The sequence below is a fragment of the Xiphophorus couchianus genome, chromosome 14 (assembly GCF_001444195.1).
Source record: "Xiphophorus couchianus chromosome 14, X_couchianus-1.0, whole genome shotgun sequence".
Taxonomy (NCBI): Eukaryota; Metazoa; Chordata; class Actinopteri; order Cyprinodontiformes; family Poeciliidae; genus Xiphophorus; species Xiphophorus couchianus.
The window spans coordinates 1,106,262-1,118,435 of NC_040241.1; the positions used below are offsets into that span (position 1 = coordinate 1,106,262).

The following is a 12,174-nucleotide window of genomic DNA, read 5'->3' on the forward strand; positions in this document are numbered from 1 at the left end:
TAGGATACTTAGTGGATGTAAAGAGCTTTGGTAATTGTTGGAAGTATTTTATATTTTATTATCATTTATTTGCTTTACCTTTATTTTATATTACCATCCATTTAATTTACCTTTGCATTTACATTTTAATGATGTGTTTTGAGTGTTTTGAAGTGCTTTGAGTGTTTTGAAGTGTTTGCAGAAACTCTGGAAGTGGCCTGCTGAGGAGTGAAAAAGGAGGATACCATGAACAAGACAGTCCGGCGCCAATTGCCCAGAGGAACTGCAATTCTATAGTCGTATCTTATGAAATATGCCTTTGAGGAATGTAGGAATGAGTTGTGTTCATGTGAATGTGCAGCTGTTCTCTGTTCCCCCTCCCCTCAGGGCTGCACTCTGTCATGTAACTAGGAAGTTCCTAATTCTAATAAAAGCAGGGCAAGACTCAGTTGAAGCTTCAGAGCATAGGCAGAAATCTGTAACTGGGTTTCAACTGTGCTCTCCCTGCAGGTAAAACCAAACTCTGACTCTTGTCTCTTCATTGTGTCTGTGTTTAGGTAATTTAGACCTAACAGTAATTAATTCCCCACACTTCTAAACAATATGTTAAATATGGCAAAATCAGAGAGTTACATAGAATATGAAGTGGTTTATTATTCAGAATATGTCTAGCTTTGGCCAGGATTAATATGCTTTTACTTAGTTTATTCTGTAAATGTTTAATATGAGGTTTCCAACTGATTTTGTCATCTCTTATTACCAAGAAACTTAACATAAACCCCTTCTAGAGTTACAACTTGTCTGAACTTGAATTGGAGTATTTTTGTAGCAGTTTCCAAAAACTATGATTTTAGTCTTGTCCAAATTTAGTAATAATTTATTATTGTCAAACCATTTCTTTAATTTACTGATTTCCGAGGCGACTATGTAAAGAAGTTGTTGTAAGTTTTCACCAGAGACTAGAATATTTATGTCGTCAGCAAATAACACACCTTTTAATACATTAGACACTTTGCTTATGTCGTTTATATACAAATGAACTCAAACTGGTCCCAGTTCTGACCCTTGAGGGTCAGAACTCAAGGGTCAGAGTTCTGACATACAATCTTCAGACAATCAGATTCAATCTCTCCCATATTCACAAATAGTTTTCTGCTCTTTAAATAACTCCTCGTCCAATTCAAAACTACTCCCCGAATTCCATAACATTCTATTTTTTTAATTAAAATATCATGATTTATTGTGTCAAAAGCTTTCTTTAGATCTATGAAAACCCCATACAGCTAATTTCTTACTATCCATTGCGTTGGTAATTTCTTCTATTAAGGAAGTTCACACACTTAAGCTGCATTTAAAATACAAATTAAGATAATGCCACGTGTTGTGTATCTAAAGTTGTTTTGTAAGACCTTTTCATGAACTTAATTTAAAGTTAGCTTGTTGCATTTAAAATAGATTGTTGTTTTTTGCCATAATAACAGCTAATATGTTTTGGCTCAAATCTGTTAGCAGCATGCATGTCCTAAGTGACAGAGTAGATTCATTTGGTAAGACTGAACATCCACCTCATCGAGTTAGACAAAGATTAAATGGCTCCCCCACCACGCACCTTCGTAGCCAATGAATGGGAAGCCCCAGCCTCCAGTAGCACTGAGGCGGTCTCCACCTGCCCCTCCCTGGCAGAGATGTGGAGCGGGGTATAGCCATTGGTTGTGGCAGCATCAGGATGGGCCATGTGCTGTAGCAACAGCTGCACGATCTCTGTTTTCCCGAGACGGGACGCGATGTGAAGAGGAGTCTGATCCTCCTGGACAGGATGGGGAGGGAGGGGATGACAGTTTTTAATCAAACAGCAGACCTAATATTGATGACACAGGTATAGATAAGTGCAAGACATGTGAAGAAATTCATCTCACCCGTGCCTGAGCGTCCACCATTGCTCCATTTCTCAGCAGACATCTGACCACCTCCACCTGGCCAGCCCTGGCTGCCATGTGTAACGCTGTTTCTCCACGCTGTGTACAGCAGGTAACACACCATGTCAGATGTAACCGAAATGCTGTGTCAGCTCCCTCCTGCTCCTGCCCTTCCCCATTACTCACTATATTGCTGACATCCGCTGAGGCTCCATTCTGCAGCAGGAGCAGGACGATATTCAGGTGACCCATAAAAGCTGCTACGTGGATGGGAGTCAGGCCAGACTAAACAGGCAGCAGAATGCAGACACATGGTGTGAATAAAAGATCAGTGCTCTACAGTGTTGCAAAAGACTAGTTAAGAGGCAAAAAAATGATAAACTCTGATCACTTTTTGTGTTTATATCATGCCTGGTCTTAGACTTTTTTTGTTTTATTAAACTGAAAGTTTAAAAACAGTCAAGTAAGTTACAGCTTTACAGTTATCCAAAGTTTGCAAAATGCTAAAGTACTAAACAAAAAATTTGCTCCACTATTAGAAGTATGCTCACCACTGCATATGCATATAAAAAAAATAATATTTCAGATATTAATATAATTACAAAGCAGAGAAGCTCTGATTATCAAAGTTGGCCTATTTTACGATTTGCCATTGATCAGTGAGTGTACGATAATTGCTGCCAGGTCACATTGACAACAGTAGCTACTCTTTGTTTTAAAAGTTGTCACTGAGCAACGTTAGCTGTCAGAAGAAGCATATAAAAAAGCTTCTAAAGTGAACATATTTATTTATGCTGATCAGACAACTGAAACCTTTGTGTAAAAGTAATTGTTAAATGTTTAATTACAGAGCTGTGTAACACTGGATGCATTTCCATTACAAATGTACCCAAAACTTTGTCAATATTCCACTAATGTCAAAGAAAGACAACTATGGAATTGTGGTATTTCCATTAAATAAGAAATGCAAATAAAATCACACGTGAATAAGTTTGTTCACATAATAAGTCATAATAAGTCAATAAGTCATGTGCCATAATATTCCAATTTCTTCCTGTCGTCTTTTTCATGGCAGCTGGATGGCAACATTTTTAATCAACATCCAGCTGCTGACTGTGTGACTCGTGATGCAAAAAGAGTGTTTCCATTACAGGTTTGTGAAATAAACCAATTTTGATATTGCCAAAAAAAAAAAAAACACTCCATCCTAGCCACAAAATCTTTTCATTGAAAAACTAGTTTTTTCAAAATTGGCATGTTTCCATTAAGCACATTTATTTTTGAACTGTCGAATTGCGCAATTATATGGTTCATGAAAATCCAGCTGCCTCACACAGTGTGACGTCTCCTCTGCTCCTAATATAAACAAATAATCATCATCCCTCTGTGTCATAAGCAGTCATGGCTAAGTCATTTAACCAAGCAGGACAGATTAAAAACATTCTGCATACTTATTTACAACTGCAAGCTGGCAGTGAAACCTGAAAAGTAATATCACTAGAAATGAGCTAATATATAAAATGGATGTTGTTTAAATCACCTCTGTAATTGCCTGGATTGACGCTCCATATTTAACCAGCAGCTCCATCACTTTTACCCGGTTCTTTTTACAGGCTATGTGCAGTGGAGTGAAGCCATTCTGTGGAGGACGTGTGACAAGCAACAGCACATACAGCCATCAGGTACATTTCACCCATACACTGTAAATCTGCTACCTGCTGAATCTTTCCTCTCTGTCTTCCTAACCTACCAGAGCTCTGGCGTTAGGGTTGGCTCTTTTATCCAGCAGCAGTTTGGTGACTCTGTAGTGACCACAGTGAGCTGCCACATGCAGCGCTGTCAGGTAGTCCAGTGTGACATCATCAACAGGAGCTTTGTGCTGCAGAAGATGTTTGACGCATTCGACATGGTCGCCTTGTGCCGCCATGTGCAGTGGGGACAGCCCATTCTGAGAGATCAACAAGTGATTAAATAGAAAAGAAATGTCATAAGATGAATCGTTTCTCAGCAGCCAAGAGTTCAAAGCAAAGAGTAGAACCAGGGCCTGCTTCTACTATCAGGCTTCATCAACATACAGCATGAGCAATAACTCTTTTCTTGACTTAGCACTGCTTTGATGTCTTTAAGATCTTCTTCTATTGAATTTTACTCTTGTATTGAGGACATTATTGCCACCTGGTACTGTGACTTGGGTAACACAGCAATGTTGATCCTTTTTAGATAGAAGATTGAAATTATTGTTCCCCAGTGGGTTAATTCAACACTTGTTTCCATTTCCCTTTAGGATATTAACTATTTTTCAAAAAAGCCAAAAAGAGGTAAAGATGTGAGTTACATGCTCTTTAATCGTGCATATATACTTTTTTGTGAAATTGAGGCAGTTATTTTGAATTTTGCTGTTAGTGCATACAAAAACATTGACAGAAACAATGGTTGGAGTGAAGAAGCTCTCCTGTTCCACAACAGCTCCATGGCTTTTTATCATTTTTGATTCAATCCCAAAGACTTTATTTGGAGAGTTTTGGGTTGATATTTGATCCTGTGTGATCAGAACAGACCCGACAGATAAGCGTAAATACAGTGTGACCCACCTTTGTCCTGGCCAGTAAAGGGGCTCCTCTCTCCAGCAGTAGCTCCACTGCTGTCTCATGTCCACTTCGAGCGGCACAGTGGAGGGGGGTCAGGCCATCCTGCATCACACATTGGACAGAAATGTCTCAGTGACACACTAATGTGTAATCACATAAAATGTTTTTGTTTGTTTAAAAGAGACAAAAGTACAGCAAAAAGTCACTTTGGGAATGACTATTTAAATTGTAGTTCCACCGCTGTGCTAGACTGTGCTCTGTAAGACAGTCTAGTGAGGTCAAAGGTTGTCCCTCTCCAATATGGTAGAAGCCAGGCATTGATAAACTTTAACAATTGTCTGTCTCATCATTTCCCTGTGTTTTACAGAAACATTTAATCTGTTTGACAGGCTCAGATACTGGCTCTGTTACATCAGCATGCAAAATGCTGCAGAGATGTTAGCTTAGGTTAATCAACTCAGTTTAGCCTGTTTTAGGTTAAGTCATGGATAATGACTTAACCTAAAACAGCTGCTATAAAATTGTCAGGTGGTTCAGTTCAGATGCTGCCAGAGACTACATGACGTTTCTACATGTTACAAACCAAAAAGAGCTAATAACACAAAAAGAGCTAATAACATGGTTGGATGCCAACTATCTGGCATCCAACCAAACATCAGCTGGGTTAAGACTCTAAATTTAATCCACTTCTGTCCAGCTTAACTGGAAAAAAAAACATTTTTCACATCTGCTCTAAATACCAAACATTAATATCACACTTTGTTTACCATTGAAAATGTTAAAATAAAATGTTACTGGTGTTCCCTGGAAATCTGAGAGAAGGAATGAACCCGAGAAGCTGGACAGCAGTCAGGAAAGGATGTTCATCTAAACCAGGGGTGTCCAAAGTGGGTCCTTGAGGGCCGGCATCCTGCATGTTTTAATTCTCTCCGAGGTTTAACATACCTGCATCAAATGATGGCTAATTAGAAGGGCTACGATGACTTGCTAAAAGAGAGAACTAAAACATGCAGGATGCCGGCCCTCAAGGACCCACTTTGGGCACCCCTGATCTAAACAGTCAGGAAGGAAACAACTTTGTCTTTGGTTCTGTGTCTGTGGTACCAACCCGTGTTTTAGCATCGATCTGAGAGCCCCGATCCAGCAATAGGCGAACCATGTTGGTGTTGCCACGTTTAGACGCCACATGTAAAGGAGTTATTCCATTCTGCAGAAAAGAGGACAGATTGAAGAAGGAGAATCTGACAGAATGGTTAAGAGCTTAAGGGTGCAGAAAATTTTCAAATTTTATTATCAAACTGTGTTGAAATAAAACTAAATAACATCTAAGCTTTTTTAGATTTTTATTAACACAGAAATGTAGCTTTAATAGCCGCTTAAATGTTATCAATTTTTAAAAGCTACTTTGAATCTGATTAATGAACCTCAACAGAAAGCATTTTTATTAAATATAACTGTATTTATTGTACATAAAGTAAACTTAATCTGAGTCTATGACCATGCTGTCTTGGTATGGCTTTTATTATATTTCTTTTTTGTCTTTTGTGGGCTCTAGTGTCCCTTATATGAAAGTAGGCTGACAGGAAAGGAAAGGGGGGAAGACATGCGGCAAATATTGTCGGGTCCGGGAGTCAAACCGGCGATGGCCGCGTGGAGGACTCAAGGCCTCCAAACATGGGTCGTTCTGTCCCCTACGCCACCACAGCACGCCCAGGATTTTATTATATTTCAATGTGATTTTATATTAAGTGGACCTGCTTGTCTCCATTGAAATGAAATTCGATTTTTTGCAATGTACAGTATGTGAATTGATACCAAACTAAAATGACTTTTAAAGTTCCAAACTGTTTGTGTAAAATTACAGTGCTCATTTGTTTGGGTAAAAGCTCGGTGGTGTAAGATCTCACCCTGGCTGTGAAATCCACGGCTGCTCCACGGTTGAGTAGGAGAGTGGCCACATTGACATTTCCATAGTGGGCAGCAATGTGCAGCGGGGTAAATCCACTCTGGGACACAGACATGAGGAATAGAAAAACGACAAAATGGAAAACAAAAGTAAGCATCAGTTCTACCTCCAGGTCCTGCAATATTGACCCTGAGTAGCTTCAGGCTTCAAAGCATGCAGTGGTCACTTCAAGCATTAGTTATCAACAAAGAGTGAACTGGAAAAGAGGTCACTCCCCCCAAAAAATATACAAGTCACACATGTAACACCCACAAATAATTTGGAAAGACAAACTCATTTTTCATGCAAGGTGAACATTATAGAAATTAAGAACTCTTCCTCCAAAAAACTAAACAGATCGTCATCCAGACTGAGATGAAGATGGACAAAAACATTATCTAGTCAAAATTAAAAGCAGCTAATAATAAAACTCAATAGATGGCACAAGGCAAAATTTATGGTTCCCATTAAAACCAGTGCACTATGTTGACAGTACATCATAGAGTCATTAGAGCTAGCAATGAGAAATATATGGGGAAAGTTAGAGATTGCAGAGCAGGTTGGAGGAGTTGTGAAATTCTTGCCTTACCTTGCCATTCTGTAAGTGTTGGTCCGATTTAATGTGAAAAAGTTGTTTACAAGAGTGTGGAGAAAACAGTGACTAACGAGATGGTTTCAAACATTACACAGTTAAAAGCTCAGAATGGTGCAAATTAAAGAAACTGTGGATGCATCATGCTCCTCAGTGCAATGCTGTTAGGCAAAATAAATGAAGACAGGTATTTACATACACTGGATACATTTAAATGTTCTTGTCAGTTAGGGTTACCAACATCATTTCTATTTGATAAATTCCAGAACGAGAGATTGTTATTACATTCTTCAAGGTCGAAATTTACATAGACTAAGATTACCGTGCCTCTAAATTGTTAATGCAAACCTGGATGATGATGTTATTTATGGACTCACAAGTTCAATTAACTTGTGAGTCTCCAAAAAGCTCCAATTAGAAAGTTTTATTTGCCATGAATAAATTAAAGTTTTGGCTCTCTGATCCCAGCAGTTGACTTCATGTACATGTGACCCGCAATAAGCCTGGATGAGCAGCTCAGGATGAGGACCAGAGACGTCTTCCCCCCCGAGGCCGGGACACTGGTGGTGGAGGCCGAAGAGAGGATGAAAGCCTGAATGAGGCGGGAGAACAAGAGTGGAGAAGGGGCGGAGTTGGGTTGAAGCTCAGGTGGCGAGCAGAGAGAACCACCAATGGAGGCCTTATAAATGGAGACTTGCTCGATGATTGGTTACAATGAGGCATGGTCCGTTGCTGATAGGCTGTGGTAGAAGCGCATGATGCAGTGACTGGATGATGCCGGGGAGGCTGAAGAGAGACTTCCAGTTTGAATTTCTGCCTAGGCTTCATTTCACAAAATTAAATTTCAGTGGAAAATCAGTTTTAAACAAATATATGCAAGAATAAACAGCATGGCGAAGTTCAACCATAAGGCCTTTCAGAAAGGAGTTGAGTTCTGTTCCACAGATGAACGGATTCTGGTGGGAAATGTACAAATCAACTCCAGAACAAAAGCTAATAAAAATGCTAATGAGGCTGTTAAGAGAGACCTGTAGCAACCTTGGCTGAAATGTCATTCAGACAGGAAGAAGCCATTGCTCAAAAAGCAGCATAAAAAGCCAGATTTGCAAATTCACTCAGAGACAAACCTTTAGTTTCATCAGACCACAAGACATGTCTTGAAAACAAAAGTTGAAGTGTTTTTTTCATTATAGCAAAAGTTAAATTTGGAAGAAAAAATAGGAGGGGTTGGAAATTGAACAAGATAGATACCCTGATGAAGAAGATTATATGGAAATACTTAAGCAACATCTAAAGATATCAGCCAGGCAGTTAAAGGTTGGATGTGTCTTCCAATTGGACAGTGACTCTAACCATTTAGCCAAATGTAAAGAAATTTTAAATTGCTGTTATTTTTCTGGCATTTAGCAAACAGATATGATTTCAGGAAAAATTTATTGTGAAAAAATGGTGGTGTTGTTGTACACAGTGTATGTAATATGTTTTAAAGGGATCCACGATTAGTTGACTTTATTTGAAAAACATTTATTTTAGATGTTAAATCAATACAGTAATAATACTGTAGTCTGTTTGTTATAAATTTTAATAAAATATTGTCACATGGATGTTGCCATGTTGTTTAGGCTGCAATGCATTCTGGGTAAATGATCTACGCTAGGTCCAATTTTGCTAGCGCCATCCAGCCAAAACAGCAACAAGTAACATTGTTAAGTCTTTTCAATTTGAACCAGAGCGCATTGAAATTGATGGGAATGTAGAAATCACAATGAAGATGAAGAGGAAAGAGTTATCCAGAAAACTGGTGTTAGTGATGCTGCTGCCACCTTCAGCTTCATAAATGAAACAATGAATGGCATGCAGGTTTGGTGGGACTGTGTGATCCAGTAAGTGGTCTGTGTTGGATCCAGTCCTCAGTCCAGTAACACCTATTTAGGCTCTGGTCTTTGGTTCGGTGTTGGGTCTGTGATTTCATATTCGGTACTGGTGGCAGTGGCAATAGCTTCTTTATTGTTTAAAGGAGCTTCCAGCACTGCTTGTCTCTGATGTTTCTCCCAGTATGTTTGTCTTGCTAGCCGGTGACAGGGTTTAGGCATTTTGTGGATAAAAACTGTCAGCACAACATATGATTTTAGCTTGCAAAGGCAACAACCACCTGTTAAATCCTTTATCAATTTTGCTTGTACAAATGATTCAAACTCTTCTGGAGAGAAATGTTGAAAGCACAAATGCGAGTCCTTCGGAAGTTGTGCTCAGCTCTTTCCCATTATGCTCTTCTTTTTTTTCATGTGGGAAGTGGTCCAGATTCACCTCTATATTTTTTGTTTATTTTAATTATAGCCAACAGCGATGCTGTGACTTTGAATTTACACCAATCATAAATATAGTGAAGAAAATAGTGATAAAATTAACTACAGTAAAGATTTCCTGTGTTCACTCTGTACATTCCAGTGCAGAACAAACCAAACCAGGTCACCAACCCACCATGCATGGCACAAGTGAAAAAATGGTGACCTCCATGAATGAAAATGTAATGAAAAACAAATATTTTCAGGTAATTGTGAGTTTTGACACATCATAAATAGCATTTTTTAGCTAACAGCAAAATTGCAACATATTTAGGCCAACATGTTCAACTAATTGTGGATCCATTTAAGTGTAAATGCTTTATTCACACTAAGTGTCACATGCCTCCTATTCAGAAAACAATAACAGACAATGTTATTTTCTAATTTTCTTTTAAAAGCATGTATTTTAAAAGAGGTTATATCAGTAATCTTTTAAATGTGAATGGCCAGGGCTGCCGTTATAACAACAGGGTTGAGTTTTGAATGTTGCTGTGCATTAATCTGTGAAAAAGAAGAGTCTTTTCTAGTTTTCAGACTGCAGAACAAAGAGCAGTTTTACATCCTGTTTAATGGACTACATTTTTACGCTTTCAATGATACTGTACTATAATATTGTATCTTTAAAACCAATCTCTTGTTATTATGCTTTAACCTTGATGATGGTAGCTGGGGTTAGGCCTGTATGAGTATAAAATGTACTCAGCTGAACACAAAAAAAAATAACAAAAGAGCAAACAGTGAAATTAAAGAAACCTCCAGATGAAAAAATAAGCAGACACAATCCACTGGCAATCCAAGGCTACATATTCAGGCAGAGTGGAGTGGTCATAAATTTAATTTAAATTTAATTCAATTATATCATAAAAGTCCAAATATTATAGCACAAATCCATATTTTGTACCACAAAGAAGCAAGGAGGTATGCCAATTAAAAAAAATATCCTTGAATAAAAATGAGCATACATGGTGATGTTTCATGCAAATAAAAATGCTATAAACTAGCCAACAAGTGCTCTACTGCACTGAAAGCAGCCTCATACTGATGTTTTCACCTTAAACATCTTAAAAATAATTTTGGTGACCAATAAAAAAATGGTTTAATAAATTACTGTTGGCAACACAATGCATTGTGGGATACTTTGCTGGCCAATCCCTACTGTCACAATGTCCTAAAAAATCAATTATTGCAAACCATAAAAACAAATGAATTCATGTTGTGCAATTTAAGTATTACAAATAACATTAATGACTTCTGCTAGCTGAAAATTGCCTTTACTTCAAATGACAGTTGGTCTGTTGGTGCCTGGGAACTCTGATGGCTTATGGGTAATATTTGGTGTTTTGAAATACTGAATGAAACACAGTAAAGACAACAAGATTTTCTTTTGTTGTGTAGATGAAGTTAAGTGTAATAGAAAATTTGATTTTAACTATTTCCTCTTAATTTGATCTCAACAAGGATAAATAGTGTTTTGTGTTTTTCTTTAATCTTTGTTACTGTGTAAGTGTGAGAGAGCCTGCAACTATGAGTGACTGATAAAGAACTAGAAGTTGTGGTTGGAATCCTTGTCAGCTCTCATTTCCTGCTATACATGTAGGATGTGGGTTTTCAAAAAGTCTTAACTAAAAATCGTTCTTTCCAATGAGGTGAAGGGCTGTTGCATGACACTGGATAAAGATGTGGCGTTGTTATCCACCTAGTAATGGAGATAAGTTCTGACTTTGGCAGTGTTCTTCTTTGCTGTGACTATATACTGTAATCATGTGATCTGTGTTGTTCGGGGCTCTTTTACTGTGTTCAGTGAGGTGGGTCTTCAAACGCTTTTGCCTTTGAATAAAAATAAAGAGAAGGATTAATCTTTCTCTAGTTATTGGAACAGACTCTCATTCTTTGATAACTGACATTTCCACAACAAACGATAGGCTCTTGGTACTTAAACAATTTATTTTCAGAAAAAAAGTAACAATGTCTTGTATCTTTAATAAATATTTGTGACCTCAATACTGTGTGTAAAGATACTAACTTGAATTTTAATTGTTGATTTCACAGATTCAGTTATGTTAAATTTACTTTACCACAGAATCATTTTTCTTAGTATGCTCTATGGAATTCCTAATGCTTGATCTCTGATAATTATGGATAAACTGTTGCTGGAATGTTTCACAGCATGGAAATTAAAGAATGTAGCTGTAATTCTGAACTAGCTGCATCCCTCAGCAGACTGGGGAAACTGACCCTTCACTCAGTTTTAACTTGAGGTTAAAATGATCTTTCACCAAACCCTACTGGGAAATAAAGTTTGATTTTAAAATATTTCGGTTTCATTTTGGCAGCCTTGGTCATTCATTAAAGCACTTGTGTAATATTATATCAGTCATGCGTCAGTACATTGCTTCTACTTTAACTCTTCAGCAACTAGTAAAGAGTGCGACAAGAGCGACCATGCAACACCAACAGAAACAGACATTATCGCTTTATATAACAGAATAACAGACAGCTTTCTCATGAAGGCATCAGCACAATATGCATCAAATTAGGACGTCACAGAAGGAAAGTGCATTCATTTCAATTCATTATGTTACTCAGAGATGCTTATGATATTTAAAAATGCACTGAGGATTCCAGATGGAAAAATGAATTTCTTAGGGGAATAAACATAATAAAGGAAAATAAAGATTCAGTGATATTAATGCAACATAATGAAATTTGTGGACTGTGCAGGGGACAGCAACTTTAGCCATTCCTGTCAGCCATACGTGGTGGAATCTGAATAAACCGTACCAAATCAACTGAAACAGAGAAAGTATAA

The 12,174-nt window shown here is 37.8% G+C and overlaps 1 protein-coding gene across 32 annotated transcripts in view; it reads right to left on the reverse strand.

The window, feature by feature from the left end:
- The window catches only part of ank2b (ankyrin 2b, neuronal), a 176,110-nt gene that overhangs the window by 87,446 nt on the left and 76,490 nt on the right, over nucleotides 1–12,174 (reverse strand). For 20 of the 32 annotated variants that reach the window (XM_028037792.1, XM_028037785.1, XM_028037786.1 and 17 more), the window contains 9 exons: nucleotides 7,018–7,026; nucleotides 6,391–6,489; nucleotides 5,592–5,690; nucleotides 4,487–4,585; nucleotides 3,646–3,843; nucleotides 3,436–3,534; nucleotides 2,082–2,180; nucleotides 1,896–1,994; nucleotides 1,589–1,786 (listed from right to left, as the gene is read on the reverse strand). In XM_028037792.1, the coding sequence (XP_027893593.1) occupies nucleotides 1,589–1,786; nucleotides 1,896–1,994; nucleotides 2,082–2,180; nucleotides 3,436–3,534; nucleotides 3,646–3,843; nucleotides 4,487–4,585; nucleotides 5,592–5,690; nucleotides 6,391–6,489; nucleotides 7,018–7,026 (999 nt within the window). The remainder of the gene's footprint in view (nucleotides 1–1,588; nucleotides 1,787–1,895; nucleotides 1,995–2,081; nucleotides 2,181–3,435; nucleotides 3,535–3,645; nucleotides 3,844–4,486; nucleotides 4,586–5,591; nucleotides 5,691–6,390; nucleotides 6,490–7,017; nucleotides 7,027–12,174) is intronic. The other 12 variants (XM_028037814.1, XM_028037787.1, XM_028037808.1 and 9 more) reach the window with 1 other exon arrangement.